Source organism: Phymastichus coffea, unplaced genomic scaffold (assembly GCF_024137745.1).
Source record: "Phymastichus coffea isolate CEN01 unplaced genomic scaffold, Cenicafe_Pcof_1.1 PCOF00085, whole genome shotgun sequence".
In the NCBI taxonomy this organism is placed as follows: domain Eukaryota; kingdom Metazoa; phylum Arthropoda; class Insecta; order Hymenoptera; family Eulophidae; genus Phymastichus; species Phymastichus coffea.
In genome coordinates, this window is record NW_026706896.1 from 17,875 (window position 1) to 36,670 (window position 18,796).

General features: G+C 45.9%; 3 protein-coding genes across 4 annotated transcripts; 2 read left to right on the forward strand and 1 right to left on the reverse strand.

Moving 5' to 3' along the window:
• Window positions 1-24: 24 nt before the first annotated feature.
• LOC131668927 (U1 small nuclear ribonucleoprotein C) lies at window positions 25-1,178 on the reverse strand. 2 transcript variants are annotated; one of them, XM_058943421.1, is made up of 3 exons: window positions 1,033-1,178; window positions 496-795; window positions 25-358 (listed from the first exon to the last, which is right to left on the reverse strand). In XM_058943421.1, exons 2-3 carry the CDS (start codon window positions 782-784, stop codon window positions 138-140), a joined length of 510 nt encoding a protein of 169 aa, XP_058799404.1. In that variant the 5' UTR covers window positions 785-795; window positions 1,033-1,178; the 3' UTR covers window positions 25-137. The 2 variants fall into 2 exon arrangements, with proteins under 2 accessions (XP_058799404.1, XP_058799405.1); XM_058943422.1 differs by lacking the exon at window positions 1,033-1,178 and adding an exon at window positions 900-1,031.
• A 989-nt stretch (window positions 1,179-2,167) lies between these two features.
• Window positions 2,168-3,956, forward strand: LOC131668997 (alpha/beta hydrolase domain-containing protein 17B). The gene is made up of 3 exons (XM_058943529.1): window positions 2,168-2,820; window positions 3,334-3,466; window positions 3,817-3,956. Exons 1-3 carry the CDS (start codon window positions 2,174-2,176, stop codon window positions 3,898-3,900), a joined length of 864 nt encoding a protein of 287 aa, XP_058799512.1. The 5' UTR covers window positions 2,168-2,173; the 3' UTR covers window positions 3,901-3,956.
• On the forward strand, window positions 3,905-8,826 carry LOC131668996 (uncharacterized). The gene has a single exon (XM_058943528.1). The coding sequence runs from the start codon at window positions 4,108-4,110 to the stop codon at window positions 5,224-5,226; it is 1,119 nt and encodes a 372-aa protein (XP_058799511.1). The 5' UTR covers window positions 3,905-4,107; the 3' UTR covers window positions 5,227-8,826.
• Window positions 8,827-18,796: the final 9,970 nt, after the last annotated feature.

Below are 18,796 nucleotides of genomic sequence, written 5' to 3' on the forward strand. Positions count from 1 at the left end.
AAAGAACATTATAAATTTTGTATTACTTATACATAGAAAGCTTTTTTATTCATCTATATCTCCATCACACACAATAAAAGAATTTATTTATTTACACTTAAATTCAAAATGGTATCAAGCTAAGAGAATCTTGCTATTTATTTCTTGGTTGATTGTGGTCCTTGAGGAGGTGGACCTGGAGGTCGTACAGGACCCATTGGACCCATTGGTCCTAACATAGGACCCATAGGTCCCATTGGACCCATCATTGGAGGACGTACACCCATCATTGGTGGCATAGGTCCATGTGGACCCATCATCATAGGTCCTCCAGGTCCCATTGGACCACCAGGATGCATTCCTGGAGGTGGCATCATTCCTATAAAATATTAGAACAGTTATATTCATTAATTGATTCAAGATAACATTATACAATTATTCAACTAACAGTAATCTAACTACCATTAGAACTTAATTAATTATTTGCAGTGAATGCTAAATATAAAAATAACTCGCCTGGTGGTTGGTTTGGTGGTGGTACACCAGGTCGTGAAGGAACACCTATATTTGGTGGAGGTGGTATTGCAGCACCCTTATTTGGAGCAAATGGATTTGATGCAATTTTTCCAGCTTTAAAAGCAGCCGTTGTTGCATCAATCAAGTGTTGTGCTTGCTCTTCCATCCATTTTTGATAAAAATATTTGACATTATCTTTGTGTTTACGTCCTTGACAGTGAGTTTTTCTTACACTTGGAGAGTCGTGTGTTAAGTATGTGTCACAGTAATCACAGTAATATTTCGGCATGTTGACTGTTCCTGTTGAAATAAAAATATTAACCATTCAATCACTTCTTTAAATCAACCTAGCCGAATAAAATAATAATCATTAATCATAAAAGGAAATAAAAGCAATGTATTACGTATTTTAGGTTATCTGAAATATAATATTTTACTTGAAATACTTGATACAATTTTGGTGAAATTAGCAGTATGACAATAAAGTAATAGGTACAAAAATTAAAGATAGCTGTGTTACGATCGTATTATACTCACAATTAATTAATTGATTGTCAAACTAAACATTAATACAAATGTAAACTAAAGTTAGTATCTCAAATTATAAACTACATTCAGTATCAGTTTAACTGCTGTCGCGACCGGCGTCACTAGCCTAGAGATTAATTGAAGTCCGGGAACAAAACTATACCATAACTGCACTATGGAGACTACGCGCCATCTAACGTTGTGTTTAACCGGCTAGGGCTACTGCTACTCGAAATACTCGGTCGGTCGTGACCGTGAGCGTCACTCGTTATAGACGTCCTTGTCACTAATACTATCATATTTAATATTTTTAATTATTTAACGAACCTCTTATCTTTTCAGTGATTTTATCTTCGGGGATGATTTCATATTGAACGCGGGAACGCATGAACTGATCAAATTTACTTAAGAATTAATGTATGTTCCATAACAGTCCTTTTTAAAAATGAGGCCAAAGCTCAGCTCTAAATTTAAATTTGCATTTTGTCCTAAAAATAGGCGGCGTGCGAAAAAATACGTCAGGACTTTTTTATTTATTGAGTAACGCAGAATCGATTGAGATGATTAATTTATAAAAACCTAAAAAAATTAAATTTTAGGCGATTAATTCCACGACCTGCTCATAACCTCTCGGGGTATCGCAGCAATCGCAATAGTCAGTTTGAGACTCCTTGAAAAAAAAAAGGGAATACGAGGTAAGAGTAGGGTGTGAGGAGAGGAGAGGAAAGCAAAACTCGGCGAAAGGAACTTTCGGTAGCAATAATACTTACATACCTATATGAGCTATCATGGCTGACTCACACTAAGGGATAACATCATTTTTTACGCTCACTTAGGCACAGATACAGTGGTGTGAAAACAATAGGCAGTGAGGAAAGCAATGCCGAGGCAGTAACTCGAGTTGTCGGGTTGTCGTGGGGCCGGGAGAGAAGGTGGCTGATCGCATTCCATCAAGAGATTCTTTCTCACCACCCACTCTTCGAGCCGTTTGCTAACCTTCCGAAAGACGCAGTGTGTTCAGAGATAAAAGCGAATTGCAGAGAAAAAAAAATTAAAAAAGTGCGCGTTGCCTGTTTGGTGCTCTCTCTACTTCCTTATGTTCTCGGCCGAGACGCAATAACGATCACAAGAGGCAACGTTTCAACGTAAAATGATGAACGGCTTAAGCTTAAGCGAGTTATGCTGCCTTTTCTGCTGTCCTCCCTGCCCGTCCAGAATTGCTGCGAAGCTGGCTTTCTTGCCACCGGAACCCACCTATTCCTTGATCGAGGATGAGGGCTCTAAGTACACCATCTCCTTGTCCGAAAGAGCCGAATGGCAGTTTACAGAGAGGGAAAAGGAATCCGTTGAGGGCTTTTACGCGAGAACCTCTAGAGGCAACCGCATCGCCTGTCTCTTTGTCAGATGCTCTGCTACTGCCAGGTTCACCATTCTCTTCTCTCATGCCAACGCCGTTGATCTCGGTCAGATGTCCAGCATTTACCTAGGCCTTGGCTCCAAAATCAATTGCAATATATTCAGCTATGACTATTCCGGATATGGAGTGTCTGGAGGCAAACCATCTGAAAAGAATCTGTACGCTGACATTGATGCTGCCTGGCATGCTCTCAGGACTCGTTACGGAATAAGTCCAGAAAACATAATTTTATATGGACAAAGCATTGGTACTGTACCCACAGTGGATCTTGCATCCAGATATGAAGTAGGAGCTGTGGTACTGCATTCACCTTTGATGTCTGGTATGCGAGTTGCATTTCCCAACACCAAAAGAACTTGGTTTTTTGATGCTTTTCCTAGGTAAGTCGTTACAAATTATATATTTCTTGATTTTTAGTTACATAATTGATCTATCACAGTGAATTATTATACTTTCAATCTTAATTAGCTTTTATATATTTCAATTTATTAATTTGTTCTCTAAAAAAATATTGCAACTTATTCAAATCTTAAGAGTAGAAATAAGCATACTAGAGAAAAATCTGCCACTTTTTCTTTGCTTTGCAATATATATTTCCTTACACGTAATTAAATGCAATTAAAACTAAGCTTTACGCCCTATCTCCTTAACTCTTTCACTTTGTGAATGTAGCCTCATTGTATGTTGATTTATCATTTAGTAGAAATCATTTGTGGAAATTCCAAGCATTCATTTTCACTCGCAATTTGCTTTAATAAATAATGTGAAAAAGTGTATTAATAATTGACCTAAGATTCTACTTTTACTACAATGACTTACTTTACTACAATGACTGCTGATTGTTACAATTTGTACACAGTTGATTATTAACAAAAATATTTTAAACATTCCAGCATAGACAAAGTACCAAAAGTTACTTCACCTGTGTTGGTTATTCATGGGACTGATGATGAAGTGATAAATTTCAGTCATGGCTTGGCCATCTACAAGAGGTGTCCAAGAGCTGTTGAACCATTATGGGTTGAGGTAATTAGAGATACTAATACTTTACAGATACATTTTCAAAGTTTGCAAAAAGTTTGATATTAGTTAAGCTGATGAGACTTTGACAGCATACAAAGCACTTTAACTCTAGTCCTAGTCTTTTAAAAACAATAAGTATTTCAAACAGCAGGGTTGCAATCTTCTGCATGTGTCATTGATTTCCTTTAATTGAAGTAATACATTTTGTGGAAAGAGTATTTAACCTGAACAATATGAAAAGTTTCTTGGCCTTTAATGCATTTTTGATGTGCTTTTGGATTTCTAATATATTTAAATGAAAAATAAAGTAACTACCGTTTGGTGAATCATTCTTAATTTTGACAAAATTCTAGGGTGCTGGGCACAATGATGTGGAGTTGTACAATCAATACCTGGAGCGACTTAAGCAGTTTGTAAGCGTCGAGCTGGTGAACTGACGTCGACTGAGCCTCTCTCAAAGTCAGGGATGCGGTGGCGGTGGTGCACCGACGCAGCAGTCTAACACACAGCAGTCTCAACAAAAGAATCGTCGACAACACTCGACCTCGAGTGACTCGAGCATAAGCTCAACCACATCCAGCCCCAGCTCGGAGCTATCGATACCTCAATTGTCGCCGTCAGTCAAGGACAAAAATTACGTGCCTATGCAGGTCGGAGACGAGATATTCTTTTTTTCTGAGGAGCGCCTCAGGGCTAAAGGGACTGAGATAACGTCTCCGAAAGAGAAGGAGAAAAGCGAGAGGACGAAGCTCAACTACGACGAGTCATCCAAGAGAAGTCCCGTCAATGTAGCCACCGCCAACAACCAAAAGCAAGTTTCTCCATGCGAGGAGCGCAGCAGAGAGCGCAGTCTCGACTGCCCAAGTACGAAGCTGACCGGCATCAAATGTCAAAGCTCCCGGCAAAGAACGTTAGAGAAAGCGACCAAGGAAGGCAGCAAGAGTCTGGTAAAGATCCAAGTCGAGAACTGCTATAGGGAATCCTTACTGCCCTCTAAGCCCCAGTCTCCCGAGGAAGAAGGGTCCGTCGCGCCCAAGGCCAAAAAGAGTGACTACAACTGCCGAGGCTCCCTGTCCGACAGTGACTGCGGCGTCATCAACAAAAGCAGCGTCAAGAGCAAGAAGTGTAACAGCAGCGAGCAACCGGCAACGCCCAGCTACAACAGCAACGCCAAGAAGCCTCCCAGCAGCTCGGACCCGGCCAGCAAGAACAAGTTCACCTGGTGCGGCAGCTGCAAGAGCTCCAAAAACCCCGGTTCCTCACTGGGCCTAGGTTCGAAGACGGCCGCGTCCGCGGCGGCTGCAGTGGCGGCGGCGCACGAGCGCCAAGCCAAGAGCTACCTCAAGAGGTTGAGCCGCTCATCGCTGTCCACCGACTCGGCGGCTGCCGACGCCAACAACAAGATCTCACTCAACCTGTCCAAGTATTCGCCGTGCGCCTCCAGGCTAGCCGCCAGCTCGAAGATTTTGTCGAGCGACTCTCTCGGTTACGGTCCTGGCGCTAGCGGTGGTACCAGCCCTGAGAGCCCGCTACACACGGCACGCGCCAAGAGTCCCGTGCAGCCCTGCCTGTCGCTCAAGATACAGAAGTTGCAGGAGCAGCCGACGCCGTCGCGCAGTAAGAGCGTCAGTGATAGCTGCGTCACCTCGCCGACCAGCGACGCCACCAGTTCATCACCGCCTGGTACCGAGGTCATCTCCCTCGAGGACGTCAGCCAGAACAGAGAGGAGCGCTGGAACTGTAATCACCGTAATCTGCGTTGAATGGACGTGCATCACTCGCTCGCGTTTATCTTCTACTTATTCTTCTACTTTTTCTTTCTTAGTTTTAAGCAAGCGGGACACGCGTGGTAATGGGACGCGATATTTTCCGGGAGATGAAAATATACGCCGAATCGTTTCAAATGTTGCGCTACTTGATACTGACAGCACTGACAGTTGAGTGCTTAGCGTGTGAGAATGTGTTGTTAGATTGTTGGGGTTTGGAATACGCGCGTGTACTTTATAGAGCTAATTTTTGCGGCGACACTTCGACGCCTACATTTTTCTACATACATAAGAATAAATGCGGTGCAGATAGAATAATATTGCTCTACGACATTAACATTTGTTTACTTTCTTTCATCCTTTTTTTATAATGTATAAGACGATTTCTTTTGGTTTAAATTTTATTTTAGACAAGTTTTTCAACTTTGAAGTTATTTCAAAGATTTTTATATATGGATTTGCGAGTTCTACGTCGCGTGCATTTAAATTTTTTGAATAAAAATTTGCGTCGTTACTTTTTTTATAATTTAGATCGGTTTATTTATATTTGCGTTGAATTAACTGAAATTCGAGAGAAAATTACCATGTCGGGCCATTTATACATTTAGCAGCATACATGCGGTGGCTGCATATCAACTAGAGCATTTTTACTAAAATAATTGCTAGATAATCGCTGTGAATTGTTTCATTCGTTTGAAAATTTTGTATAAGTCTCAAACTTCTAAAGAAAACAGTACAAATGTATAAATTATATTAATCTTTCATTTTTCACTTTTTTACAAGCATGCTAATATTGTTTGTGTGTCTGTGAACGAAGGAAAAAAAATCTTGGCGATACATGTTGTTGCGATATTAAGCATACAAAAAATATGTGGAGTATATTACATATGAGTATTATTACAAAATTAGACAATCGATTGACATGTAAGTAACGAGAACTTTGTCATGCCAAGAACAAGTTTCTTAGCTATCTTAGCTACACTGTGATGTTCCGATCTTCGATATTTTGCAAGATACGCTCCGTATCGGCCACTATGCTGTCTCTTATTTGTTTTTTTCTTTGTGAATGGGATTTATATTTTAATTGTTATATTTACAGATATTCAAATTCAAAATTGCATTTGTAACTGAAGTGCCAAAAAACGCTGACTAGATACTCGACGATTATATCATCATTGTCTTTTAAATATTTGAACAATATTCTTCCGCACCTTCGTTGAATTGAAAAACTTACTAAAACATTAATAAAATGTCTTGTTAATTTAAAAATATGTTTTAAAACAATGATAATTCGATTATTACCGTGGACTCGTCAGTTTTAATCTAGATAATTTTTAACATTACGCATAATTAAGTAGCGATTGATGCTTATTTTATCTACAGAAAATAATAATTGTTCTCAATATGTGAATTTGCGCCAAGTACATTTTTACTTACAAACGTAAATAATGAATTTATTGGAATCCTATTTATTGAAAGCGCATAAGAAAATTTTCCAAGTTCTGATTCAAATCCATCTATGAAATTGATAATTGATGTTTCGTAAGTGTAAGCAATACTTAAATAATTTGCCAAAAAGGAAAAATGCGAAGATTTTACAATTTTGCAGATTTGTGAGTGATGTGGTTCTGCATCATTTGGCTGTAAAAGTCTCGATTACGAAAGTTGATTGATTCTTTATTGATTAATAAAATAAATTGTATTACAAAAAGACTTTTTTCCATCATTACTGAATATCGTTGACAACTTAAATTCAAAGTGCAAACATGAAAACTGTTTTGGATATTAATGTTGAATATAAGAAGTGCTCAATTTATGTCGCCTCCGTATCACGGATAATTTTTTCTTAAATTAAACATTGACGGTAACAATAATTTGTGAAAAATTTTCATCGACTAATATTGTATTACAATAGATTTAACTGAATTATAGTTGGAATAACTTAAGAATTATAAGTTTAAATAAAGATCGGTCGACTGCATTCCATCGGCTCTACTACTAAATGGAGCATTGCAAGAAGGCTACGTAAACACTTGATGGGAACGTGTTTACCAAATTCTAAACTATAATGCATCAATTACGTGCAATGAAAGATGCATGTACATAATATATATCTTCCGATATAGTGATCGACAAAGTACAGTACCTACTCGTATATTATTGCAATGAAACTCTGTCATAGTTACATTTTCATAAAGATAGATAGAAGATAAAATATCTGAATACTAGCTTTCGCCATTTTCACACTCAATTTTCATTTATACTTTCAATTAAAAACAATCAATTGAATTAGCGCTAACTTTCAGACATTACGGTGATTTAGTTGTGGTTACTTTAATTTTTTAATTGTAATATTTGAGATAATTTACTGTAATTATAATTATATCAATAACGAAAGCTCGTAATTTTGAAAAAAAATTGTGTAAAAAATTGTAAACAAATTAATAAGAATACAAATAGTTAGGGACAATACACTGCCAAACTTTGACCGTACGTTAGTTAATTTGTAAAATGAGAAAAAATTGTTAACAAGTTAAGAAATCGTTTATGCAACTTTGACCATAATATGTTTCTTGTTAATATTTTTATATTACACAAATGTAAATATATGAATCATTTTAACAAAGGAGTTAAAGATACTGTAATGCAGTGTAGCATTGAAATTACAGTTTGAAGACTCAATGTACCAATGGAATATTACCAAGCGCTCATTGTGAACATTGTTTTTTAACATGTAGACTGTTTCAGATGATTTTGACAGTTCTCTAGGATATACTGCATTTTACATCAGGTGCATTTATGAATCGCATTCACTTCTGCTTCTCTGGTAATGCCAGGTTGTAAATGCTACTGAAAGTTTGTCATATTCCATTTGTTCATTCCATTTTTTTTCACTTTGACGCATCTAATTATAAAAAATAATATATATATACATACTGAAAATTTAAGTAATCTCTTTAAGCAGTAAAGGCTAACGGTAAATTACTTAAAAGTAAAACCAAATATCAATAAGGAATTTTGTACATATAACACTGCAATATCAAGAAATTTGTTATGTCTATCTGAACAAGCATTAATTTTTTGTCTGTCGTCGGCATTGTAGAAGGAAAATTTCGAATTTTTATCTAGATTGGGCACGAAAAACTATGCCGAAACTTCTCTTTGTAAATACTGATATACCATAGTTTGTAAGATCAATACAAACATAATGTCCATGAATCCAATGATGGAATATCGAGCGCGAAGCAAATATAATGGTATAATTGTTGTTACGTGTAACTGTCCTTTTTACGTTGAGTTCTATGTGCTCTCTACATACGAGAAAAATTTATTTAGCATCCCCTAGCGACAATGTCAACAGTGTTTATTTGATTTTCTTAATTTTGAATAAAATTTCGAACAAAAATTCACGCAATAAAAATAACATGCATGTGTCTGAGTGATTTTGAGAATGCGTAGACTGTGTACGAAGATTTATTGCTAAAATGGCCGAACATTAAAACTTGCACGTTGTTTCCTTTTCAATTGGAACTTTCACAGTGATATTTATTTATCTTTCCGTCTGGGAGTTTTTTGAGCAAATAAATAATTTTTACTGAAAGCGTAAATTTTGGTCTAATTTTGTAGAGTTAAGAAATCACTGGATAAAGACCCACCCGAGAGCAAAGATTCAAGATATTTCTGGCCCGCGATAGAAATTAAACACGTCCTTGAACGCGCGCCGTTTGAAAGTAACGTTGACTTCTCTGTATTTATACCCGCTGTAGAGGGGGGGGCGATGGGGGCAATCGTTATACTTTAAAAATACCTCAATTTTTCCGTTCATAATCGATTTTCAAACATAATTGATGCTGAATCGATTAAATCCAGAATGACGATGTTATTTATATTCGTTATCGATTTTATATATATGTATACAGATTAGAAGTGGAAAAATATGACACAAACTGATTATTTTAGTTGTAAGCAGAAAAAATGTTCATTATGACCCTTCACTCATAAAAAAGATACAAATTATTTTGATCGCTGGTAATGAGATGGGAGTAGATAAAAAGACTACAGAGGACGTTAAAAAGTTCGGAATTAGAAATTGTTATATAAAGAAGGCGATGTCGGCCGAACACATTGTGGTGATTCGAAGCTTAAAAATGCGTAATAGTGGCATTATAACACCTTCATAGCTGTGTACCGCTTAGAACGCGGAAACTCTTTGTAGGCACGATTACGTAATATCTAGCGAAACAAACAATCTTGTATAGCCTGTTCGTATTAGTAAGACTTGCTTAATGGCGAACCGTCGAGTGCCCAATAACAGCGTGGGTATGTGCCATTGAGAATAGAAACAACGATTCGTGGCCTCGTGGTGGGGCAAAAAAAATAACGCGGAAAAAGCAGGTCTGACAAAGGATAAGTAGTCGGTGCGGTCATCGCGTCGAAGCGTATACGCGGCGTGCGCGTCACGCTCTCCCCATTGAAATCCTAAACGGACACGTGTAATGAAGTAATTACACGCTCGAGAGCGGGGAAACAAGGAAGAGCCCACGTCGGCGAACGCGATTACTCGAGGCGTTGCTTGGCTTCGCCATGCTTGATATTGCTGTTTTTAGTTTTTTTCGTTTCGTTTTTGTTCCGCGTACGCGTGCAGGTGCGAAAAGGGTATTTTCTCGTTAGGCGCAAACGAGCGAAGAAAGCTCGCGCGCAGGCTTCGTTTGGCTCTCTCTCTCTCTCTCTCTCTCTCTCTCTCTCTCTCTCTCTCTCTCTTTCGCAGCTGTTCTTTTTCATTGCGCTCGCGGGGGGAATGTAATGAAGCGACGTTAACGATTGCACGAGCGTCGTGCAACGAGCTTCGAACACGAGTCGCTGCGCTGCGCACTATGTGCCCTCAAATAAATCTGCTTTACCAGGCATAAATTACGCGCGCATACGTAGGTGCCCGAGCACGTGTTCGCCAGTTTGCCAACGGTACGGCTACGGCCTTTTGTTCCTTCCCCGGCAATTTTCACGACGCCACGGCGTGTTCGCGCGCGCACCAGATAGACGTGGAAAGCCAATTCGCGTGCGCGCAGCACGGATGCCTGCGATGCCTCGAAACGTCGTCCGCCGAGAGGAAAAGCGACAATCCGCTTAGCACAGCGTTACCAGCAGCGGAGTCGACTGCCGCGACAAAAGCGAACGGCGTCCGCTGTCTGACGAGGCGCGCGCCCAAGATCCAGACTCTCGATCGGGCGTTGCGAAACAATCGTCTTGCGACCGCGTAGCCGCAGACGGCAAGGCGCGCACATAACGCGCGCGCGGAGAAAGGCGCGAGATATTCGGTCGACCGCTGGTCTACACTCGTACCGTATACGTGTATCCATACGTGCATGCGTCCTCGGCGCGCCACTGAGTTTTACTCGCGCGGCTCAATGCCGCCGGCCGCTTGTATAACTGGCTTTTAATGCCCGCCGAGCGCGAGCGAGTCTTTTCACTTATCAGCTTTTGACATCGCCACACACCACCACGCTCGTTTATATACGCTCGACAAGGCGAGCTTTTTCCCCATTCGCCGTATCTGCGGCCCCCGAACAACATTGCGACGACGCGAAAACCTCCTTTGTCGCGCGCGCACGGCGCCTGTTCCTTTTTTGCCCTTCTCACACCGTGTGTACGTACTAATGCGAGATTTTTTCCTTTTGTGCTCTGTCTCTCTCACTCTCCGTCGAGTGTTCCTCAAGGACCTCACGCTCAAATATAAAAGGCTGAATACATGCGCGAGAGAGAGAGAGAGAGAGAGTACACGCTCGAGGGTTCGCGCTCGAGATTGTTTTTCAAGAGGTTCTTGCGAAAAGCACACTCGTATGAGTTTTCCTGCCCGGCGCTGCTCCCAGACTTTGACGAACTACTCGCGCGAGTCGTGCATTTAAACTTTGCACTCTCGAGTTTATCGGGGAGTGCCGAAAAGTATCCGATTAATCGTGAGCCAGGAGGTGACGAGCGACCACTTTGTCGTGCGATCTCGAGTGTCCGTAGCAGCGCGACGTTTCGACGCGCCGTCAGCTTCTCGCCTAACAAGCCAAGATGAACGTCGCGGCAGACGCGCGGGACGCAAAGCCCCTCCAGTCACGAGCTAGTTAGCCCGGTGGCGATTCCGCGGGCCGACGAGGAATGGCCAATCGAGCGTCGTCGCCCGAAAGCAAGGACGACGACGACGGCGCGCGTGTGTACGTAACGCTCGCGTTGGCCGTAGCCGAGCCGAGGACAGGTGAGTTCGGCCCTTTGTCAGAGCTGCGGGCAGCGCGAGATTAGAGACCGAGCCGCACGGCTTGGCCTGCGCGTATAGGCAGTGTCACGGCGCTGAATAGAGGCTCGGCCGGTGGGCGCTCGGTCTGTCGTCCGGCAATTACCGCGGGCCGGGCCCCCGGAACAGAAGCTAATGACGCTGACCGCATTGGCCGTGCGCTCGGCAAGCCGTCTTCGCGCCGGCGGACCCGGACGTTGCTTACCAACACCTCGTTGCCTCGCGAGGGCGGTTAAGCCGGGTCGCGCGCCACCGTCGCCGGATAATCGAGCGCCGATCGACGGTCAAGCGTCCCGCTGGGACGGCGCGTCGTTCGACCGCGCTACTTATAGCCGTTGTCGCCGACTCGTTGGTCCTGTCCGCGGAGGACCCGGCAAAGGGCGCCGGCTCGGCGTTCCTTCTGACTTATTTACTCGCGACGGCGCACGCACCGGCGCTAAATCTGTCGGACAGCCGGCCGGAGGAGGTCGGCTCGCATCTGGCGCCGCGCACCGAGAGAGAGCATAATGAATTTGAAAGAGTCTAATGAACCTGCGGATTGTCGTCGCTGCTTTACGGCCGGCACTTTCGGCCTGTTTATTCTCTTTGAGCCAGCCAGCTGCTCGTTCTCCCGGCGCTTAATCCCTTTGACGTCCTCTGCTCGCTCCCCCGGGCTTTTGTATTCGCAATCGAATTAAGCCCACGACTTTGGCCTGTAAATCGTTGATGCCCTCGTCGCGCAAGACTCGCCGATAGGAAGACGCGAAGCCGAGCAGCTGTCGCGACGGGTGAGGCGCGCGCGGCCGACAGGCAGGCAGGCAGGCACCGTCGGTAACCAGTTGCCAGAGTGTAATTCGTTCCGCAGTTTCTCGCGAGGCGATAGCTGGCCAACTCGGCAATGCCGCACAGCAGAGCCCGGGGAGGACCGGCGATCCTGGACGAGAGAAAGGGGCTTTCTCCGGCGCGCGACGACTCGTCTCGCGGGCCTGCGCAGTCGTATCCGGCTGCGGCTTCTTCGATGATTCATTCGGCCTCGCCGACGAAGCGAAGCCTTCGTCGACTCTCGATTCAGCGATCGATGGTGGTTTGCTGACAGCTACATTGCTGAGCCGTGCGGCCGGGCGCGACTGTTAGTCGTAAATAGAGCCGCTGCCAAACATCACGTAATCGCGCTGTTCGCGCAAAGTAGCGCGCGGCCGATGCGACGCGCTCGCCGCGCGGCGAACGTGATGTTGACGCGTCGATTTGTTTTCGGCGCATGTAGAAACAATTAGAGTATTGCGCCCGGCCCAGTTCGCTCTCCTTTGGCGCGCGCCGCTCTTATTGAGATTGCACCGAGTCCTCGATTGACACAAGCAATTCTACATACACGGCTCAAAGCTACTGTGCGGCTCGCCTGGCGTTGCTCTGTGCGCGCTGTACGTGGTCGTTTTATGTAAACAAGTCGCGCGCGGCAGCGGCGGCGGCGACCCATTCCGCAATATCCCTAGCGTAATATCGCCCATCGCGCGAGCGAGCGGCTTTGCAAGTCATATACGAGCAGATTCACTCCTTCCCGCTGCTCCCTACGCCTCACCCGTTTTGCTTTCCACTCTCTCTCTCTCTCTCTCTCTCGTTTTTTCGCGCTACACGCACACGTTGCGGCGTACCTTGGCTTTGTTAGTGAACGAGCGCGACTACGGCTACTTGCTTGCCGCTGCGGCCTTTTTTCCTGCTTTATCACCTAACCTCGGTGGAAAGAATAAAAATAAAATGACGCGCGTTTTTCACCTTTAATGGAATTGTCGAACGGAGCGCGCGCGCGACCGCATACTTGTTGCAATTGCGATGACCCATCGCCCGCTAATCGGCCCAGAAGTTGGTCGTTGCTTCTACGCAGTACCCGCCGATGGAAAGTTAATGATAGATCGTCGCCAGCGAAAGCAGGAGAGCGGGAAAAAAAAGTTGGCGGGGAAGGCGATCCACCCGAGAGCTTGGGGCTGTCGCGAGGTTTGAAAACGAGCGCGTGGGACATGCTCCGAGTGGCCGTCGAACGAAGAAGGCCAAAGGGCGACTCAAATCGGCAATTAGCACTCCTCGTGCGCTCTCCGGTGCCCCGTTTCGAGAAATCGTTCGCGTTCGTCCGTTCCTCATCGCCGTAGGCTCGCTGGCGCTGTCGATCGATTCGCGAGCGGCTCGCCTGATTTTACTGCGCTCGCCTCATTACGCGCCATTTGTCCCTTTATTGTTCCGCGAAGCTCGAGCTTTCGCAATATCGACTGACCTTGTTTCGCCGCTTTTAATGCGACTCGATTAAACAGCCGCGTCTTCTCTTAGGCTGACTCTGTGCAATTCGGAGAATCGTCGCAGGTGTCACTGCAATTGCAAGTATATCAACTGTTGAGACTCGTGTAATGACGAGTTGTCCTGAAATATGAGCTCTCAGCTTACTTTCCAATAATCAATGTATTCTCAAAACAAATTCCGCACCGGAGGATAAATAAAGGAACGACGCTATACTTTATTCCCAAACGTCAATTTTTCGGTAACGAGTACGATTGACAGCCAAGTGGAGCCAAAATTATCGAGGCGACGAATACAAAAGAAGGAAGCGCGAACGCTGAAACAAGGTAGAGCTACAGTCATTTGGTGGGTTGGGTTGGGTGCGAGAAGCGAGAATCGGCTCGACCGGCCGAAACAGCCCTGGGCGCACGCACCCGGCTCGAGGACTAATTTGATGGGCGCGCGTCGCGCCGACCACCGGGACATGGCCGGCCGAGCGCGCGAGAGGAGCGGCTCGACCGGGCCCCCACCTCCGAGCTCCCTCTCACCTGCGGCACGCCCGCGGAACCTGACCGACGCGAGCCAGCGACGCCCCGACGACAAAAATCGGAAAAACAGGTTGCAAGCACGCCGCCTGGCTGCCTTTTCTCTTTCCCCCGACTCGCTCGCACACCCATGCCTGCCGTAGCAGTACTGTATGCCACTTGTCCACTCGGCCTTGTAGCTCGCCAACTCCTTCTCTGCGATGCATGAGCACTGGTCGACGTCCTGCCCGACCGTTGCCCTCGTTTTTATGCTGATATCGAGATTCTCTCCGCGATATTCCATTTCCGGCTGTCCACTCCGATGCTATTGTAATCTTTTCCGAAGACCAAAATAGCGCGATATCCCCGTTGAAATTCTGTAAATAATTGATTAATTGATTAAGCCACTCCAATCTCTCGTAAACGCTGCGCATCGCTTTAACTACTTGCACGCCTTACTCGCGACCATTCGTAAAAATATTACTTTCAATTGCAACTGCCACATTCGGATTGAAGAGATTTACGAGCCAGTTGTTCCGTTGCCAAAATCTAAGTTTATTTCACCTGAATAATTTCCCGATAGTACCGCGAAGTGTACGCTTTACATTATTAAAAGGTATGTATCGATTTGATTAGACACGAGCTCTCCATTTACGGCTCATGATTTTTGCGATGCTTTTAATCACTATGAATGAGGGCCAATCCAGGCGCCGCAGTCGAGGCGCGATAGGTTGGGTTGCGTCGCAACCTCTTCGAGGTAAAGCGCGCGCGCGAGTGCCGCGACGATGCGCGGCCGAGGAGAGCGTCCCGGCAAAATCCGCAGGCGGGCGTAGGCCGGCCGAAAACGCGAGCCGACGAGGTGTCCGGGGGCAAATATGCGAGCGCAGTCCATTTCCCCGTAACGGCCCACGCACTCGCGCGCAACGACGACGCCGAGGCGCAGCGCGACGCGCAGTCTGCCTTGTCCCGCCGACCGCGCGCGACGTCTCCTTGGTTTTTCCCATCGGCGAATCCACCGCGGCCGACCTCGCTGCGTCGGCGGCGTCGAACGAAACGGAGTCGAGGATGCGCCCATTATTCGGTAATGACGACCCGCGAAACGACGCCAGCTTTGCACGCCGCCTGCCTGGCACAGTCGCAATACGTTCCGGGAAAAGTGAGTCACGAGAGTACTTGTCCAAATGAAAATGCGAGCGCAAAAGAGCTCATTGTCTTTCGGCCGTCGCACACGCGGCGCACGGTGGATAAAGTGGCCGTCCGGAAGGCCGTAATTTGATTTTCAAGCCGGGCAAACGCGAGCAGCGGCTGAATGCCCGGCGTGTTCGACGTAGCAGTTCCTTCAGCGCCAGCACAAAGCTCTTATTCCGCACTCGGCTTGTCCTGTGAAAAGCGACGCTGCATTTAGCGCGAAGCGAGGGTCGCGCGTGCGCCATGCTCAATTGCTGTTTTCATTCGCGTAAAAGCCGCGCGCGCGCGATCGCAAAACCGGAGGCCAACTCGAAAGGGACGGAGACAGCGTGGTCGCGGATTGCAAGGACCTCGTTACCGTTAAAATCGGCAAAAAGCGTCGTGGCGGCGCATGTGGCCCCTTGTCGCAGAGGCACAAGCGCGGTCAAGCGGAGCGTCACCGAGGCAGACGCGCGAACCAACGGACAGATGGACGGACGGACGGACAGACGGACGGACGGGCAAAGCGCGGCCGCAGCTTGCATACGGCCGCGCGCGCTTGCGGCGAGCTCGAGACTCGGAAACAGTGCCGCGCTGGCGCTAATGCCGATTACGCGCCGAGGTTACGCGAGGGGGCTCGCGCTTCTTCGCATTGGCAGCCTCGAGCTCGCGAACGCCGCGGCTCCGGCCGCATCGTTTCCCGGCGCTGCGCCCACGCACGAACGAGCTTTCTCGAGTCGCGCTTGTTATTGCCATCACGTTCACCGCCGCCAGCAAAAAAGTGCTTGAAAATAGACAGGCTTTTCACGGCTCTCTCTCTCTCTCTCTGCTGTAATCGACCTACGGCGCGCTTCAAGAGCACGCTGATTCGGAGTGCCCGGCCCGCCTATGCTTTTCCTCGCTTCATTTGATATCCGCCTTTGAAGCGCCTCGGCCAAACTAATTGCCACGCGGCCGCGAACCTACGTGAGCGTCCGAGCTGCCCCCCCGCAGCCCCGCGCCGAGCGTCTTTGGCGAGCTCGGTTCCATCCGCGGCTAACGCAGTCGCATCGATTGCACCCGGCAATATGTGTGTCACGTCTCGAGCAAACAGTCGCTCGGCATGATCGCGACGCCGACGCCGAGACGGCAAGCGAGAGGAGCGTTCCAGACGAGCGGGTATTCGATGCGCTTTACAGTTTTCCGATCCTTGTAGGTATAACATTTGCATGCTCTGTCGGCTGCAGCGCCAAAGGCGAAATGTGGTCGCGCGGCAAGTCGAATGGAAATATAGAAAAGAGAGTCGCTGGCGCATCCTGCGCGGCGAGGTGGGGGCAACGGGGGCAACGGCGGCGGCGGCGGCGGCGACGGAGATATAACGCAGTCGCCAGGATGAGGAGGCTGCCGAGCTGCGCTCGCGAGATCGACGACCCCGCGGCAGCGGCGAGAGCGCGTCAATGGCTCCGGCAGCGCGCGCTTGGCGTAGGTAGGTGTATCGCGATGCTCCGTCGAGCGGCGCGGCTATGAGAAAATAAAGTCGGAGGGCTTCGCTGCACCGCGAGCCGCCAGCGAGAAACGAGAAGCGAGCCCAGCGAAATAAAAGTCCAGATAAACAAATGGACTGGAAGGTGTATATCGGCTCGTCTTTCTCTCCCCCTCGCTGATTATTATGCGTCGGCACTGCGAGCGCGTCGATATCCTCTTCTTGGCCGACGCTCGCCCGTGGGAACGAGCACTTGTTCCTCTCCCCCTCCGTGCTCTTTCTCGTAGCCAGCCGGTCGCAAATTTATTCGGTTCCGGTGTCGCGCGCCGCTCAATTAACCGCCAATGCGAACGTCGTGTCGCTCGCTTCAGCGCCACCACTCGAGGAGGATACTTTTCAGCACCGAACCAAGAGTCTTGGATTCAGCGGGGACTCGGGCTAATCATTGGGGTCGTACCATCAAGCGATTCTTCGCGACCGGGACGGACGCCTCGCCGTATACCCGAGTAAGACGCTATACAGTGCGGCCAACAAGAGATAAAAGGAGCCTTCGACGAGATTCAATTCCTGAACTTCCGACTCCTTCCGACTCTTCTCATCCCGCTCGTCTTGATACTCGACCTCGACTCTGACTCGCGTTCGCTGTTGTTGCCAACTTCTTTTATGCTGAACGACGAAACCCGCCCGAACAGTCCACGCGGACTTTCAACATCGCTAACATCGATTTCGTCACATTTTAGACTCATTTTTTCCATTCACATAACTAGACATCTTACAGCGATAAGTCTATTCGAATATAATGTGCGTGCCTTTTCAATTTTTCTTTCTTACTGTACGTCGGAATCCGTAAATAATAAATACTGTTTTTACTCAGATAAAATCAATGACGTTATGACAAATCACGTGTTCAAATGGACTGAGGGTCATACCATGAGGGGCACTGTGTTACGTGCAACATGTGGAAAACACAAAATTCGATGGGTAAGATGTGACCTGGAAAACACTTCTTTTTTTTCACCTTTTTTTCACTTTTTAAAATTTAGCCACACTTTGTGGCCAGCTTATATTCTCATTGCATACCCATCAACTTAAAAAATATCATTTATCTAGCTAATGGGCGAATTTATAGTTAAAATGATAGCAGTCTATAGCAGAAGCTATGGTTCTAATGAGTAGGTTATCTTGGCATTAATAATAAATATTTTGAAGTAACTTGAAAATGATGTGTAATATGCGATAAAAGCGGTAGCTAATTTTATGAAAAATTGCGAAAAGATGACATAAAAAGAATTATTATTTTGAGAAAGAAAAACAATAGAACATTCGTGAATTTATTTCATCAATCAACTTTTTGCACAACCATTCCGTAGGTTTCCATTTCCAAATTGAATTTTGAACAATAACAATATTTGACATTCAATCCTTTTATTTGTTTACAGCGAGAAATGCACGAATATTAAAAATGATACTATTATTTTGTAGACCTTTGCGACTCATTGATCAGTGGTCAAAAGCACCTTTCATAAAATAAAGAAAATATTTTAATACAGTAGCTAAAAGCAAACTCATTAATAACAGTTAAACTAGGTAAACTTGAGACTAATTGGTTTACCATTAGGAAACGAAGGAAGGAAATTGTCGCCACGTAATTGGTATAACAATGTGTGTCGAGTCGAATTAATGTATTGTTATCAGAGTGTTGGCAGATGACACAAAACTTTAATGGAAAATCGTCTAGTCTATAAGCTTGAATAATAAAGCCGATTCGAATACGCCAAAAAGCATGCAGGTACTCACGAGAACGAATCTGTCGGTCTGGGGTGCATAAATAGTATAGCTTGGAGGTGCAAAGCGAGAAGAGAAAAGGGAATGGTGGGGATGGCTGCCGCCGCGCGC

Coding starts and splice junctions, on each gene's coding strand:
- LOC131668997 (XM_058943529.1), top strand. CDS start 2,174: ATGATGAACGGCTTAAGCTTAAGCGAGTTATGCTGCCTTTTCTGCTGT. Junction 2,821..3,333: donor TTTTTTGATGCTTTTCCTAG/GTAAGTCGTTAC, acceptor TAAACATTCCAG/CATAGACAAAGTACCAAAAG. Junction 3,467..3,816: donor TTGAACCATTATGGGTTGAG/GTAATTAGAGAT, acceptor ACAAAATTCTAG/GGTGCTGGGCACAATGATGT.
- LOC131668996 (XM_058943528.1), top strand. CDS start 4,108: ATGCAGGTCGGAGACGAGATATTCTTTTTTTCTGAGGAGCGCCTCAGG.
- LOC131668927 (XM_058943421.1), bottom strand. CDS start 784: ATGCCGAAATATTACTGTGATTACTGTGACACATACTTAACACACGAC. Junction 359..495: donor ACCACCAAACCAACCACCAG/GCGAGTTATTTT, acceptor AATATTTTATAG/GAATGATGCCACCTCCAGGA.